This window comes from Bombyx mori, chromosome 6 (genome assembly GCF_030269925.1).
Source record: "Bombyx mori chromosome 6, ASM3026992v2".
In the NCBI taxonomy this organism is placed as follows: Eukaryota; Metazoa; Arthropoda; class Insecta; order Lepidoptera; family Bombycidae; genus Bombyx; species Bombyx mori.
Window position 1 is genome coordinate 15,716,199 of NC_085112.1, and position 18,331 is coordinate 15,734,529.

General features: G+C 37.5%; 2 protein-coding genes across 2 annotated transcripts in view; both read right to left on the bottom strand.

Annotated features, from left to right (window-relative positions):
* The window catches only part of LOC110386824 (homeobox protein Hox-A1), a 54,338-nt gene that overhangs the window by 32,860 nt on the left and 3,147 nt on the right, over positions 1–18,331 (bottom strand). The gene's annotated exons all lie outside the window — the stretch shown is intronic.
* Positions 1,693–10,427, bottom strand: LOC134199072 (uncharacterized). The gene is made up of 2 exons (XM_062669216.1): positions 9,583–10,427; positions 1,693–3,952 (listed from the first exon to the last, which is right to left on the bottom strand). Exon 2 carries the CDS (start codon positions 3,650–3,652, stop codon positions 2,219–2,221), a length of 1,434 nt encoding a protein of 477 aa, XP_062525200.1. The 5' UTR covers positions 3,653–3,952; positions 9,583–10,427; the 3' UTR covers positions 1,693–2,218.

Here is an 18,331-nt window from a genome sequence, read left to right on the forward strand (position 1 = left end):
ATTTAATCGACAAAGCGAAGATCTTTAACCGAGCGGGTGAAATTGCTCAGTAGACCTACAGTTCGGACATTAGCAAAAATCCGAATTTGTTAAATGCTGACATATCTTTAAAATATTGTTGGCAAGATTTAAGCATTTGGCAAATATGTTAAGTTCTACATTAGCTACCGTTACATATGTATGTAATATATTGATGGGTGTGTATTAAACTAATGTGGTTAAATTTAATTTAATAATGTTAATATGGTTAATATGGTTAAACATGACGACGCTTGCAGCTGAAAGTAATTATTGTACTTTTTGACGAAGCATGTTGCTGATAACTCTATTTCTGTAATCTGTCGAAGCCCGTTTCGGATAATAACATGTACTTTTAGGTTAGGAATATTGTGTTCTCTTTTCTATAATAAATTATAAAAAATAAGAATAGAGTTAAACTATTGTGTGTCTAACAGTACTCATTATATAATACAACTTTGTATACAAAAAAAAATACGAAAATTCTTTATTTTTAAAAACGAGTCAAAACAATACATTGACTGGAGTCTCCTTTTAAGCGTGCAAGCCCGTACTAGGAGACTCCTCTCTTCCATAAAAGCACTTTATATACTATTATAATACTACCAATTGTACATAACAAATGTGTGTGTGTGTGTGTGTGTGTATGTGTTTGTGTGTGTGTGTGCGTTTATTTGTGTGTGTTTACTTTATTATATTTAGTATAGCCTCTGTTTCTATTTAAATATTTCTATGTTATATAAATTAGTTTTTTTCTACCCGCGGTTGTAAGGCAGAGGTTGTTTTATCGATATCGGCCAATGGACCCACGGTGTTTTATTAGTGTTACTGTAAGATATCATTGTATTGTTTGTTATGTAGGTACAACGAATAGTCAAATATATTGCAACACTAATCTAAATTTTTTTATAGTTTAGATGGGTGGACGAGCTCCAGCCCAGCTGGTGTTAAGTGGTTATTGGAGCCCATAGACATCTACAACGTAAATGCGCCACCCCCTTGAGATATAAGTTCTAAGGTCTCAAGTATAGTTACAACGGCTGCCCCACCCTTTAAACCGAAACGCATTACTGCTTTACGGCTGAAATAGGCAGGGCAGTGGGGCCTACCCGCGCGTACTCACAAGAGGCCTTACCATCAGTAATTACGCAAATTGATTTTTATTACACGATGTTATTCCTTCACCGTGGAAGTCAATCGTGAACATTTATTGAGTACGTATTTCATTAGAAAAATTGGTACCCGCCTGAGATTCGAGCACCGGTGCATCGCTCAACACGAATGTATCTACCGGACGTCTTATTCTTTAGGCCACTACCAATTCAATTAATAATTGCATTAATTATAATTAATTAATGGTTGGCATATATTATTTCGAATAATTTTATTTCTTGGTCGGCAACACTGTCATTTCATTGAACTAAAATACAAAGATAATCTCTTGAAACAATCATTTTAAAAACTGAAAATATACTATGCTATCAATTTGCGTCATAGAGGATTATAAAATATTTTATACAAGTCAGTATATCGCTATAGATAATCAAAATTGGACAGGTTTCCGCCAGATTGCAGCGTAACTCAATTGTTGCCATATTTAAAAATCACTGGTCTTATCTTATCTGTGGTACTGTTACGGGGTGGGTCCAGGAGCTCTTTTTAAAAAAGGACACGGCGACTGGCACGGAGTTTATTTTATTAAAGAAGTAGTACAAAAGATATATGTTTCCGCTACTCAAGCCAAATCTGTTCTGCCGCGCTTTAGCAATATATCGTCTTTATATAGAGACAATGCATTCAAGAATGCCTTAGTCGGCATTATTATTTATATTACGTTATTATTGAGGGGCATATGTAACATCCCCCTCCTTAAGATTCATCGTCACCGATGAATGGTCACGGACGTTGACGTTGAGATAAACTAGAGCGGTAAGTATAGAATTTGGCTTTTGTTTTGGATAACAAAATAGGAAAACTAAAACATACGATACAGGATAAAACAAGTAAGTACTTAAAATAAAATAGTAACTATATCTTAAAGAAATAAACGTTAAGTACAATATCAAAAACACTTAAGTAATTATTAAGTAAAATACGAAAACAGGATATAGTAAGTAAATCTATAATTATTAAAGGTCTTAATTATAATTATTAATTAAACTTATACAATTTATTTAAAAGAATATAATGTATTATAACGTTACTCGACGACGACATTATTAGACGAATTTGACAACATAAGATTTCTCCTAAAAGGCCTAGGATATGAATAGTCTTTTTCACTATTTATTTGCACAGTTTGTGTAACATTATTATGATCGTTTTTACGATCTTTGTTGCATTGATTAAAGATTTGTATACAACAATGAGAATTATGTTTACTTGAACAAAACCATCTACGAAATCTAAATATAAGGTACAAGAAAAACAGAACAGTAAGAGAATAACTTATAGACATATAATGAACAGCATATTTTTGAAAGTGCGAAGGACTTTCCAAATGATTTAATTCTTTTTCTAGAGTATCTAGATGAATACTGGCGTGTAACAATGAGTCTAAATTATTAAGGTTATTTAATTTTAACAAGGGAAGTCTAGCTAAAGTTTTATTTAGTTTTGTACGTTCGCAACAATCATCTTCCAAAATGTTGAAGTTAGCTACTTGAGTTGTTACATTAGAAATAAATGTTTCACTAGACGAAAATTGTAAAGTTTTGAAGAAAGCTTTACAGTCTTTAAACAGGGACATTATTCCTGTTCCTAACAAAACATAATCATAGTTGAGACTATTACTAGAACAAGTTACATGTAATTTTCCAGGCTCAGATTGAACAAATATCCACCTATTTTTATTAAGTTTAAAGAAGGAATCTACGTGACCCCTTAAGAGTTTTACCGAACATGAACTTGGAACCTTATTGACAACTTCGGTTAAGATAACTGTCTCACACGTTGGGTTCGCAAGCGTCGAATACACATTACCTAATTCACAAATATAACACTTTTCACTCACGAATTTGCACTTGTCTAAGTCTTCTAACAGTGAGTAAAGCATACGATCTGTTGTTAATGCCATGTATGGCTTGTTTGGTGCTATAAGTGCATAAGTGTCTGGTTTTGTTAAGTCATAAGGAACTGGCATAGGAACAATATGGTAAAGATTATAGACTTGAGGTAACACGAGGGGTATCTTGATTATAGTGATAATACGATTATTATGATAGTAGCATACTAGTTTAGAAATATCGATAACTTCGTGAATGTTCTGTAAAGATATTGATATAGGAAGTTCGCAATGCTTAGGTAAGTCATTTATATGTTTCTCCAACTCGACATATAATTGATATGGGCTGAGTACAGTCGGGTGCAAAATATTCATTTTACTAAATAAAATAGCGTTGTTTATGTCTTCGATATCGAAAGACAATGCAATGATTATACTTTCTAAGGACTGGAATAAAGAATTAAATTTTGTTTTTATTTGTAATTTATCGTTAGAATTTATAATATATTCGAATGCCGAATTTATGATTTCTAGATTTTTATTTAGACGTTTCTCGTTTTCACTGAATTTTAACATTGAATTATTAAATGTGGAAATTGTAGATTTTATCACATGTATATTATCACGCATAAGATGCGCTAAAGCTTTTTCGTCTGACTGTACTTGGTCGATAGCATCAGAGAACTTGACACCGTCGTTGGAATCTAGAGTGCCAAAGAATGTTTTAAGAACAGAGCCACCAAAGTCGAGTAGCCCACGTTTTGATCTACTTTATCAAGATGAGACTGTATGTTATTAGTATTTAAATAAGTTACAACATTCCAGTTATCATTAGTAAATTTGACGTCAGATAGTCTATCGTAGTATAGACCGGGACTATCTGTTATCTGGGTTATGATTTGATGACTTGTACATAGCACTAAGATGGGCCTGAAAGGGAACAGAAATAGTAATAAGTAAGCATTCGTTTATTATCACCACTAAATCAAATATTGTAAAATAGTAGACATATAAAATAGTAAAAGTTTCAAATAGTTATTCAGTGTAAGATTATTATTATAATTATAATATATATATTTTTTTTTCTTTTTGAGTAAAAGAATTAAGTATGTTTGAAAATAAAGGGATTATTTAAACGAGTTAGCTTTAATAAGACTATAGTGCGTCGTCATTTGCTAATTTTATTTCATCATAATGGTGACGCACGTGTTTACGGTTCATTAATAAGGTGACCGTGTGGTTGCCGTTTATTTTTATGATTTTGTATGGACCTTTCCATACAGGAGATAAGGCTTTGTTTTGCTTATGATGACAACGGACGTAGACCATGTCACCCATATTATAGGTAATCGGTTTCGAGTGAGAGTCGTAGTATTTTTTTGATCTTTCTTTTGACGACTCTATATTTTGTAAAGCTTTTTGACGGCTGTAATATAACCGGTGATTAAGTGCTCTTATATAATCGCTGTATGTATTAAGGTCGAGAGAGTCTATACTTTTAGGGATGTAGGGTTTAAACCCGAATAACAGTTCTAATGGTGAAAAGCCTGTGGTAGAGTGGATATTGGAATTGTACGCTAGCATTGCTGTTCTAAGATATAAGTCCCATGTATGTTGGTTTTCAACTATATACGACCTAAGATATTCTTTCAGAGTCGAATGACTTCTTTCTAGGGCGCCACAAGTCTGCGGGTGATATGGAGAAGCAAAAATGTGTTTTATTCCGAATAAACGCTCTAACTGCTTCATTACTTCGGAAGAGAAGTTAGCACCTTGATCTGTAATAATGATCTTAGGGATACCGATATGGGAGATATACTTTACTAATGAACGAGCTGTTTCTTCGGCGGAGCATGTGACCATGGGATATGCTTGAGAATATTTAGTGAGATCGTCTTGTAACGTAAGAATGAATTTGAATTTGTTATGGTGTGTTTCGGATAATGGCCCCACTAAATCTAGGAATAACTTTTCATTAGCTCTAGTGGCGGTAGACGTGATTATCATTGGGGAGCGATTAACTTGGCGCAGCGGTTTGTTTATTTGGCACGATTTGCAATTTTTGACATAGTTTTCTATGTCTTGTCGCATATTTTTCCACCAATATAGTTCTTTTATTCGTCCTAACATACGAGCGACTCCGGGGTGACCTGCAGTCGTGGAATCATGGTGATCTCTTAATATTTTTTTGATTTCGGAAGGCGTAGGATATTGGATATTGTTATGGTAAATATTTACTTTGATTTGAGTGTCATGAAATAGAAACGCAACGATATTGTAAATTTTTGTAAATGACAATTTCGTGTAAGGGTCTGAGAAATCTGATATAGCACATTCTTTTTCCTCGCTATACCATGTAGTTATCATGTCACGGTAACAACGTAAAACATTAAAAATATCTTTATACGTAAACTCATCGTAAAAATGAACACGGACAAACAAATGTGTAAATAAATGACTGGCGTTACCGGTAGAATAAAATGAGTACAGTTCTCTCTCCACTTCACGTATGTCAGGCATAGTTGTGGACATTTCTATGATTTCTGAACAATATGGTACAGACTCATCAAGGTCAATTGAGGTAGGGTAGGCTATCAGCTTACATTTAGCTTTAAGTAGAGAGTCGTTAAATTCCTGAATATTTGTGTTAAACGGATCTTTCGATTGTCGGGACACTTTTAGATATTGTTCATAGGTTTCAGGAGTTGACGGTGACGGTTGCGAGGGCAGTGATGGAGAAGGGACTTTTGTAGGAGGTTGAGTAGGGTGGCTAGGCATTTCTTGTCCAAGAGGGGTTTCTGAAGGGACGGAACCTGGGGCGTTGAAGTCTATGGGGGGTGGTAACGGAGACAAGTCATCGAACGTAAGGGGCTCATCTACTCGAGACTGTTCATCAAGGTATGGGGGTGGTTGTAAAACGGTTGGTTCATCGAGAGTATGAACGAGGTTGCGAGATAAGGAATCTGCGTTACAATTTAACTTCCCCTTTTTGTATTCAATCTCGTAGTCGAATTCTTCTAATTTTAACCTCCACCTAACTAACTTAGAACCGGGGTCTTTGCAGTTAAATAGCCACTGCAAAGGTTTATGATCGGTCACGATTTTAAACTTGTGTCCATACAGATAAGGTCTGAAAACTTTTGTGCCGAAAATGATAGCTAAACATTCTTTTTCGGTTGTAGAATAATTTCCTTCTGATTTGTTCAGGGTTCGAGATGCGAAGGCTATTGGGAGATCTTGACCTACTTCGCCTTGAGAAAGAATAGCAGAAACAGCGTAATTGGATGCGTCTGTTGTTAGTACGAAGGGTTTAGTAAAATCAGGGTACTGAAGGATAGGAGCCGAGGTTATTTTGTTTTTCAGTTCGTCGAAGGCTTTTTGTTGTTCACAACCCCATTGAAACGTAGCGTCCTTTTTTAGAAGGCTAGTTAAAGCTTTAGTAATATGGGAGAAATTTTCAATGAAGCGACGATAATAACCAACTAAACCTAGAAATGATTTTATATCACGTGGAGACTTCGGAACTGGGAAGTTAGTAACACAGAGAACCTTCTTGGGGTCAGGCATTACTCCTTTATCTGAAATAATATGTCCAAGATACTGTGCTTCTCGACGAAAGAACTCACATTTGTCCGGTTGTAATTTTAGGTTGTGTTCACGGAGCTTATGAAATATGTTTCTGAGGTTTTGACAATGAGACAAGAGATCGTGGTTGAAAGCGACTATATCATCTAAATATGTATAGCAATGAGTGCCTTGAAGGCCGCTTAGTACTATATTCATGAGTCTTTGAAATGTGGAAGGAGCATTTCGAAGACCAAAAGGCATACGCGTGAACTCGTAATGGCCCGAGGGCACACTAAATGCTGTTTTTTCGGTATCTTTCACCTTGACTTGATGAAACGAAGACGCGAGGTCAAGAGTGGTAAAGTATTTACTGTGGCCTAGCTGGTCCAGGATATCCGTGATGTTCGGAATAGGATAGGCATCACCAATTGTTACTTGATTTAACTTCCTATAGTCGATAACAATACGCCACTTAGGTTTACCGGAGGAGTCTTGTTTTTTTGGTACTACCCATATAGGTGCTGACCATGGTGAGATAGAGGGTTGAATGATTTTTTGACGTAGCATATCATTTATTTGTCTATGTACTTCCTCTTTATGACACTCAGGGAAACGGTAACTTTTAACAGCGATCGGTGTGTCAGATGTAGTGCGTATTTCGTGTTCAAGAGTTTTTGTACACGTGAGGCTGTCGCCTTCAAGAAAAAACACGTCTGAGAATTCGGAACAGATACTGCGTAAACATGTTTCTTCCTCCTTATTTAAGTGTTCGCAACGAATGGCATCTTGAACTCGTTTTTCCCGGACTGAGTTAAAACTAATTTGGTAACAGCATGACTCGTGAGTACTGTCGGAAGTATTAGACGGAGGGTCATTTTCTAGAATCAGAGACACGGGTTCGAGGGTGAAAGATAGGTCATGTAACCTTACTTCCGACTCAGAGGTATTCAGGACAGACAAATTAATTTTGTTATTTGGTTTAACACTAACTAGACATTTAGAAAAATACACACTAGGATAGTCTACATGCGTGTTTTTTAAAATTAAACCTTCCTTTAACTCCGGGTTAGTAACAGCGCATTCAATAAACATTTCGCTTCTTGGCGGAACGATATAGTAGGGTTGTGACATATGTAACTTGAAACGCTGCGTAGAGGGGCTAAGTATGCCCAGGTATTTCTCTGAATAATTAATAAATGCACTATTTTTGTCTAAAAAATCTGATCCTATAATACCATCGTAATCCAGGTTAACATCTTTAACTACGTGAAAATAAAAAGGTGATAGATTCGATTGGTTAGTTTTTATTGACAAAAGGAATTTGCCCAGTGATTCACAGTGTGAATTTACGTCATTGATGCCTTTGAATTTTATTTTGTGATTTTCAAGAACTGGTAAACAAGGAATACTGGTACTTTTTATAAGAGATATTGAACTTCCCGTATCAACTAATAACGAAATAGGATTCGTGGTATGGGATGTATGAACAAGTATGTAAGGTAACGGTGTGTTTTTATGCTGAGAAATATCGTACACTGTCGGCAAATATTCTTGAGATATCGCCGATGGCATCGTTTGAGGGGTAAGTTGACTGATTGATTTACGAGTAGTATCTGGCTTAGCGGATACCGGGGTTGACTTATCATGTGACTTTGTAAACGATTTAGTAGAAGGCTTGGTAACCGGATTAGTAGACGAATTAGTAGACGAATTAGGAGACGAATTAGTAGACGAATTAGTAAACGAATTAGTAAACGAATTAGTAAACGAATTAGTAAACGAATTAGTGAACGAATTAGGAGACGAATTAGTAGACGAATTAGGAGACGAATTAGTAGACGAATTAGTAAACGAATTAGAAGACGAATTAATTGGCGAATTAGTGAACGAACTAGAAGTAGTTTTGCACGCTTGTGCATACGACCTAATAATTTCTTTGCATTGTTGCGATTTAGTAGAGTTACGTAATTTTGTGCCTGTTTGGTTTGCAGGCAATCGCCGGCACATTTGCGATACCTGACACGTTAGTTTAAATTACTGTCGGTTTTCTCGATTTCGCAACATTTAAAAGGCGAAGATTCCGAGTCAGGTGGAATATGATTAAGCGGGCGATATTTATTATACGAATTATTACGTAAGTTGTTATTGTATTCGCGTTTCTTACATTTCGCAATGTGATGACCTGGGTTTTTACAGTAACTGCAAACGATTTGAGGTGGAATTTTTTGTTTTGTGTCTATTTTTGTTGAATTAAATGAACTAGCTTGTGATGATAATTTTGGCTGTTGATGATGAGTTGAATGAGACTTAGCAACGAAGTTCTGGATTTTTTCCTCTTCAATGGCGATATTAATTGCTTCGTTAAGATTTTTGGGGTTACGACATCGCACCATGTTACCAATACGAGGAGTCAGTCCGAACATAAAAGAGTGTATCGCCAGGTCCTCTGTCATGGCAATACGACCTGATAGGTCTTTTTTTGATGTATTAGAATTATGGATTTCGGTCTGCATCTCGGTTAGGCACGTATCGATTCGTAATGAAAATTCAGACACAGATTCGCCAGCACGTTGTTTACATGATTGCAAATCGAAAAATAGATGACTGTAGTGTTTAGTTTCTCCAAAATTTTGACGAAGAAATTCTCTCAACGATTCGAAGTTATCGAATATTTTATTTGAGCATGCTATTCTGGCTTTTCCTTCTAGCTTTGAAATTATAAATTTCAGTAACAGTCTTTTTTGACTGTCTGATGCAAGATCTAACGCATCCTGGCAGTTAGTCAAGAAGGCCGTAAGGGTCTCCCGACTTCCATTATATGGGTTGATAAAATTACATAGTACTTGAATAGGATATTGTTCGCTCAAGACTATTTCACTTTTAGTAGACATTATTACGAGTATTCGCTTTTGACAGTAACAAAAACAGACACTAGCAGAAAGAAGGTCAACTAAAAAAATGTAGTAGTTATACGAGACGAATGATTCACTCACCGCAAGAATATCAGAGCTGTTAACTTCATCGGAGAACGCACGGATGATGGGATGGCAGCAAGGCGTTTGGCAGGCTTATACTGGAAGTCTTAATGTCGCAAACGGCAGGAACGAGTCAGCAGGAACGTTGCAAACGGCTTAGCAGGAACGAGTCAGCAGGAACGTTGCAAACGGCTTAGCAGGAACGAGTCGGCAGGAACGTTGCAAACGGCTTAGCAGGAACGAGTCAGCAGGAACTGGTGCAGTAGGGACGAATCAGCGGCTTGAATTTTCACGGGTACTGGAGCTTCGGACGAATCTTCGGGCTTGTATCACAGGAACCAGCAGGACGTCGATATCAGGCTTATTGGTTTTTGCGTGTTTTTGTCAGGTTGACACCAGCCGATCAATACTGACCGGCACGAGCGGGTATGATGTGGCAGATTTTTGTAAGTTTTTCTTTCTCACGATGTTGAAGATGGCGTTGAAGATATTTTGCAGGTTTTCTTCCTTTACGATATTGATGATGAGAGCAGCGGCAATGAGCGCAACGTAGAATCAAGAGCTCAAGACAATCCGGATAGCCAGTGTAACGTACTGACCATCCCACTTCTGACACCACTGTTACGGGGTGGGTCCAGGAGCTCTTTTTAAAAAAGGACACGGCGACTGGCACGGAGTTTATTTTATTAAAGAAGTAGTACAAAAGATATATGTTTCCGCTACTCAAGCCAAATCTGTTCTGCCGCGCTTTAGCAATATATCGTCTTTATATAGAGACAATGCATTCAAGAATGCCTTAGTCGGCATTATTATTTATATTACGTTATTATTGAGGGGCATATGTAACAGTACGTCGTGGTTACATCGATAACTTTGGGTTTTCCTAATAAATTTTACAGATAATTGTTTTGTCATTGTTTTTATTGTGTGCTATGATCTAAAGGTCTGAATCTGAGGATCCGGACCCGTAAGGAATCGCGTGTGTTGACATTTAGCATTAAATAATTGAAATACGATTCATTTTTCTATGGCAGCCGATTAACATATACGACATTTCTTGTATCAGGCCTCTTTATGATCAGGGCTTATTCATATTGCGAAGTCCTAAAACATCCTATAATGAAGGAGAGCAATAAAAGCGAATTATTAAGGGTTAAATAAATAAAAAAAGCGGGATTATTAACAGTTCGAAGAAGTAGCGTCACATCCGTATCCTGAACATTTATTTTTGATGCTACCATTTTAACCGAATTCAAATTTTAAAAAAGGTTGTCATTCTCAATTAGGGCCGTTCCTTCTTTTTTATCTTGTAAGAGCCTCTGACCTCAATGTTAATGCTTTAACATCTTCAATATAATCCGATAACACTAACATTGACTGGATTTAATGTATTTAAGTCGTTACGTGCAAAGGGCGCAGAGATATCAATTTAACGGTTCAGTACAATATTAATGTTTTTACCGATATTTCTTAACATGCATTTCTTTTAATATTACGTTAATATTAAGATACTTCAAGTGAAACTGTATTTGGGGTCGCGGACTGTAGTAATGATAGTGCTTTCAACATTATCGATATTGGCTTCCAAAACAGACAGAGCACACGGGAATCAGAGACTCTTCAGATGAAATTATCCAAAAAACAATATTTTTATTGCTAAGTCAGGTGGACGATCTCCTGGCCTACTTGGTGTTAAATGGTCACTGGAGTCCATAGACATCAACAATGTAAATACCGTCACCCATCTTGAGACATCAGTTCTAGGTCTCAGTTTGTACAGTACAACAACTGCCCCGCCCTTCAAACCGAAACCCATTACTGCTTCAGGACAGAAATAGACGGGGTACCATGATCAGGCGGGATCACAAGACGCCCTACCACCAGTAAACATTTTATTTATTTATGAAGAACGTTCAGAAAATACAATGTCGAATATGTGCAAGTAATAATAATAAATCTTATCCCTTCCTAATAATAATAAATCGTTCATAAGTGTGTAATGAGGAAATGAATTATTGCAGATGAGAAAAACTTTAGTTCATCGAATGAATTTTCGACCTGGTGACGCGTAATGAAACACAATAAAATTAAATAATTGGTGCAATACGACTACATTTCACATACATTACTGTTATTACAGGTAAATATTGAAGGTGTTTTATTACGGTTTCTACGATGTGTTGTATTATTCAACTAACATGCCTTTGAGATTCATCATCATCATCAGCATTTATCTGCCCACTGCTGGACATAGGCCTTTCCCAATGCCTTTCACATAATGCGGTCCTCCGCCTTCCGCATCCAACGACTTGGTTGGAGGACGCCCCACGCTCCTGGTGCCAATTCGTGGCCTCCATTCGAAGACTTTCTTCCACCACCTGGCGTCGCTGGCTCGACAGATGTGACCGACCCATTACCACTTTAGCCTGCTAACTTTGAAAGCTATGTCGTCGACATGTTTGAGATTCGTTTTTCATTAAAGGCAAAATTAGGAAAAAAAGTATTTTTACTTTTATGAACCTGTTCATTTTCAGTATATCAAAACCCGCTACACAACATAACTGCATATCAAGAGCTCTCTGACGATGAGACACTAAACGCGTTATGATGGAGCGGGACCCTAAAATGTGTGTAACATGATTTATTCATGGCTACCGTCCATCCCACGCCACGATCTGTTCGCTTACATTATCTCATCAATTCTAAAACAATAGCGTATTATCTTCAACCTTACATTTCTATCGGTTGCGAGAGTTTCATTAGAATTTTTTTGGTCTTTTTGTTATAATAAATGTAACGGTCCTTTACAGTCTTGTTGAGTTATCTCTGTGGGCGTACCGGGAATATTTATAATCTATCGTGTTTTTAGTAAAACGTTGAAAGGTTCTTCATAAAGGATAATAAGATTTAAGCGTGTGTGGGTTTATCTGTGGAATGTTACATGATGGAATTCTCTTTGTGGAGGACAGGCGCGGACTTGGCTCCAGGGTGTTCTCTGGACCAGAGAACGTCCTTTTTCGAACAGGATTTAGATAGCAGTTCAAGATTACATAATAAAATTTAGATTAGGCATTGCACTGCTGATTCGATATCAGAATCGTACTTAATATATTTATAAAATTTTCGGTTTTCAGATGTTCAGAATTGTGTATAAGCTGAAGGTAGGACAGATGGACTTACTTGATAATAGTTTCTCGGATTGGAAAATGCGGGTATGTGGCTTTATACGAATAGTCGAAGGTTACTTGGTTATCATACTGCAATGGCAGAAGTATATAGTTGGTATCCTAATCATATTTTTCAAAATATACTCTAAAAGTCCGCACGAGCTAGTCCCTTGCTATACGTGTCTGCCAATTTTTTTTAATTGCTCTTATAGGCAGAAGAACATGCTTCGCACCTGGTGGTGAATGGTTACCGTTGCTTATGGAGGTCAGTAATGCAAGGGGTAGAGCAAGGTAGCTGCTTACCACTGAGTACTCTGCGCAAGCCTCATTTGCAGAAGGATATATATAATCTTCAAGGATTAATTCTGATTTGAACAGGTCGATTTATAGGTATAGCACAGGTCGAGGTGATAAAACGCCTACAACTTTAACTGGGGCAAAAATATATAAAGACACAACGCCACTTCGACCGAATTACGTTTTGATTTTCTAGAAATTTCCACGCGTTTCACGAATCTAAATAACATTATTGGCGCGGAGCAACCGTCGAGAGTTCATTACCAGTACAAAAGGCGATATTGGAAAGCGAGTCGGTCACGTGACGCAGGTGGAGTTGCGTGCGAGATCGCGCGATAGTCGCCCGCCGGTGGACGGCCGCCCTAATCGGTTTACTCGACTCTCGCGATACTCAGACGCAAATTATAAGAGCTAGCGGTGTACAGTTAGCGACTTGGCATACTCAACGATTTTGAAACTTGATTAAACTACCATGCAGCAAATAAAATGTCCGAAATGGTAGTGGTGGTTTTTACTGGTGGTAGGACGTTTTGTGAGCTCGCACGGGTGGGTACCACCACCCTACCTATTTCTGCCTTGAAGCAGTAATGCGTTTCGGTTTGAAAGGTGGGGCAGCCGTTGTAACTATAATGAGATCTTAGAACTTATATCTCAAGATGGGTGGCGCATTTACGTTGTGGATGTCTATGGGCTCCGTTAACTACTTGAAATCAGGTGGGCCGTGATCTCGTCCACCCACATAAGCAATAAAAAAAGATAAATGAAACCGGGAAGCTGTTTTTTAATAATCAAAAATGTTCGTTTTATTCTAACGCGATTAGATCTTGGCACAAGATTAAAAATGAGTTACATCAAGGTATAATTAAATTCGTACGAATTTTGCGTGATTTTTTTATACTAAGATTTATAAGTAAAACTGATATCGACACTAGCAGACCATCTGGTGCTATTTTATTACCGAAGTCCAAAGACTCTAGTGTTCTTCTTAAAACATAATGTTCATTTTTCGAGGGATGGGTAAGTGTGACGTTGTGACGGAAATGTGACGCATATTCCTATTTTTAGGGTACCGCAAAAGTTATTACCACAAAATTACCACTTTACTTTTCAAACTAAATGGTGGCATTTTCAATGTTATCTAGGATCTATAATCACCACTCAATCGGTCGGAAGTTTTTTTTATTGTGAATGTTTGAACAAAATATTTGTTGCAATAGCAAGGGCATTGCTTCGCAGAATCTACCACCGGATCTGATCCACTGAGAAGATCCAACGAGAAACTCAGTGAGCTGTGTCTATGGGTTAACTTACTCATCGAGCGTCGAGCCTTTCGTCGCAAGCGACGGGTTAGGCGAGGTCGGTGACAGTTGCTTGAGGTACATAAAAGCACCGTTAATGGATGGGTCGGCTGCTAACTCATCAACCCACTTATACAATAAATACACCTAACTAAGCTACCAACGCGAAAACTTGAATATACGAGTGCGTCTTTAACTTGTACCAAACATAATTTTCCGGCTAATGCATGTGACTTGCAGGCCATATTTTAATACACCACTCGAATTCATTCTAGTTTCTATTTTAATAATAACCCCTTCAGAGACTGTCCCCATTACGACACCACTCAGTATTATTCGAATAGAATATATTAATTGTAATAGATAGATAGAAAAATAGCGAAGCCACGTTGTCTCGATAAATAACCATGCCAATGATCGATTATTAACGACAATCCATACCCGATCCCGTAGCTCGAATGGTAAACAGTTGACGTCGCCCAAAACACGTCATTACGGATCCTCTCGATCCATTAACGGTGCTTTTAGGTACCACAGGCACCGGTCACCGTCCTCGTCGAACCCGTCGCTTGCGACGAAGGGCTCGACGAGCGAATTAACCCATAGACACAGCCCACTGAGTTTCTCGCCGGATCTTCTCAGTGGGTCGCGTTTCCTATCCGGTGGTAGATTCTGCGAAGCACTTCTCTTGCTAGGGCTTAGCTACACTCTGGTTTGAGCCCCGTAAGCTCACCTACATGTTAGGGCGAAGCTGAAATAGCCTCTCAAGGCCTATCAATTAACCATTAACCATTAACATCGATTGTAATTTTTTTTTATAAATGAGTAGTGAGATGAGTTTATTTATCGTGTGACACGCTTTACAATTAGTACACAGGTTACACGTGCTTTTTAATAATTTTGCAAAGCTCTATGCCGGTATATTAATCTCGCAGGCAGGTGCCAAACTTTCTAATGAAACGCATACTTAGCTCATGAATTACTTTCAAGATGAAGGATTAAATCGTGTAATAAAAGACAAACCCGCAAAGATAACAATTTGCGTGATTACTATACTACAGTTATAAATCTAATTGTGTGTGAGTGCTCACATTGTTGCTGTCTATGGGCTCTCATAGTTACTTAACATCAGATGGGCCTTGGGCTCACTCACTGATCTACCGAATAAAAAAAAGATAAGAGTATTTACATGAACGTCAAAATATTAGAGTAGGGCCGAAAGTGCAAGTTGTAATGACTGCACGTTTTGAAGGTTGTAAATCGTTTGCAGTACAAGCATAGTCGTGGTCTCGCGTCGGATGTTGCCAATTATTTATTATTATTTGATTTAGTCCGCATATGGACATTTAAGGCGTGATTTTAATAAATGTTCTCACACAACAACGCCCCAGCGTAATTCTAGACGTCAAAATGGGATTAATGTGCCAAATTAACGTAATTAAACTAAGACAAGAGTATATTTTTTTATTGCCCTTGTATGCAGACGAGCATACGGCCCACCTGATGGTGAGTGGTTACCGTCGCCCATGGACTTCAGCAATGCCAGGGGCAGAGCCAAGCCGCTGCCTACCGCTTAATATTCTCCACAAGCCTCTTTTAAAGAAGGTATAGTATTTAAAGTAAGTATAAGTATCTAAGTAAGTAAGGTAAGTATGTAAAACTACATTTACGATTTAGACGGGAGCTACCATAATATTCAAATGTAGACGAAAAGGAGCTTATAGTGTGACCCCGAAAGCGGTGAAGTATTTGAAAAGTCAGAAAGAAAAAAATTAGTTTACAAAATCGAAATCACATTTTTAAAGTTTATTTTAATTATATCCACAAGGCATCCATTTTTGTGCATTAAAAAAATAATTTATTAATAAAAAAACAAAAATTATTGGAATCCATTTTATTATTATTATACGTATCTACACAGCATTCCGACTGTCAGCCGTCGACGTTCACAAAGAAAAATGACACTGTAAAATACCTATCCGGATCGCGTCATACTGCAATACACGATCTTATGTCTAAGTCGTAAGGTGTATTATTAATTGGCCGAATCTCATCTTTGACTCACTGTTCCCTCGAGACTCCGTGTTTCTTCACAGGATTGTCATTGTACGTGTCGAACACATCATTTTTGGGACATACAGTTTTAGTCCGCACAAGAAATTGGGTGGTCTAAATTATTATTATTTTTTTATTTTGTTTATTGCTTAGATGTGTGGACGAGCTCACAGTCCACCTGTTGTTAAGTGGTTACGGGAGCCCATAGACATCTACAACGTAAATGCGCCACACACCTTGAGATATAAGTTTTAGGGTCTCCAGTATAGCTACCACGGCTGCCCCACCTTTCAAACCGAAACGCATTACTGCTTTACGGCAGAAATAGGCGGGGCTGTGGTACCTACCTGTGCGGACTCACAAGAGGTCCTACCACCAGTATTACTTACATATGTTTTTTTCAAGTATTGAATGAAACCATAATATGTATAAAATTAGGTGATTAATAAGAATTTGCTAGAATGTTCTACAAAGAACTGGATGTTCTAATGTAGCTTCTTCGTCCTCACTTTTCAAGGCGGCGTATAAAGATGAGCGGTTCAAAGTTCGTCTGCTCATCTGCGCTAGTTGAAGTTATCGTGAGAAGAATCGGAGCGGAAGCAGTAAACAACAATCTCGTATTGCGAACTGTTCGTCTCATATAACATTTAATTTGGTTAGCCTCAACGCAACATAAACAAATGCAAAAAGCTGTTGAAATATAATTAAAATCAGTTAACACTTACTATCAATTTATAAAAAGGAAATCACCGCATTAAATATTCCATAAAAGTCACTTGGTTTTTCATCAACCCTTACGATTCCGACCCTAATTGTCGCGTGTATTTATGCGCACCAAAACAAAGATAATATTGTTTAGCTTTTACTATTTAATTCGTTTATTTCAAGCCTACTTACTGTTAAGCTGTCACTTTCAACTCTTTGATAAAAAAAAAGACGTTTTCCTCTTCCAAACTTCAGTTTAATATCAGAGTCACTAGCGTTGGAATACTGGCAAATCCTAAACTACAAATCGAAGTGCAAATAGTAAAGACACCCGACTTAGAGTTTACATATGAATACACCATCCTACCTGTCTTTGTGGCGAGCAATGCGTCATTGGTTAGAGAAGAGGAGACACGTGACACTGCGACTTTAGACAATTAAAGTAAATAGGTCCGTAGGTCTGTTTTTACTAATAACAATATTGCCTCCTTTAACTCTCTTCTTTTTCTCCACCTTATCCCACTAGGCGGGGTCGGCACAGCAATTTTTTCTCTTCCATTCTCTTCTATCAGCCGTCATCTCAAGACTCACTCCTCCCTCTCATATCTTCATTCACACACTCCATCCATGTCTTCTTCGGTCGACCTCTTCCCTTCTACCTTGCACTACCATTTCTATACATCTCCTGATCACATGCATCTTCTTTCTACGCATTACATGTCCATACCACGCTAATTGTCACTCTTTAATTTGTTAATTACCGGGGCTACTTTGACACTTCCTACCTTGACTACTTGACCTTCTACGCTTACAATAAATAATAATGCGTAGTTACATGTCCATACCACGCTGACCGTCCGCTCTTTAATTTGTTGGTTTAACTATTGAGAGTTTTTTTTATGGGAGCACTCCGTATCTATCCGTAACCTTGCTAAGCTGGACGACAAGCGTCTCTAAACTGTGGTTAAAGAAATGTTAACAGAACTCGTGGGGCTCGTTATCTAAATATCGATCTAACGCGTGTCTGCCTGTCTGTGTGTTTCGTGTGATACGGTAACGATCACCACTAGAAGAGCATAAACTTATTGTTTTTTGTTCGATACATTTTTATCGATAAATAGTGATGTGTGATCGAATTTTATGGGTAAAAATTCGGTTCAATCGGCACGACATGAGTTCGATTGAATTATTTCGGGATTCTGGTTGTTTTCGATAATTTTATATAGAAACCTTGTGTCGTAACAT

What these genes read in the sequence shown, in the direction of transcription:
- LOC134199072 (XM_062669216.1), bottom strand. Translation starts at nt 3,652, where the DNA reads ATGCGTGATAATATACATGTGATAAAATCTACAATTTCCACATTTAAT.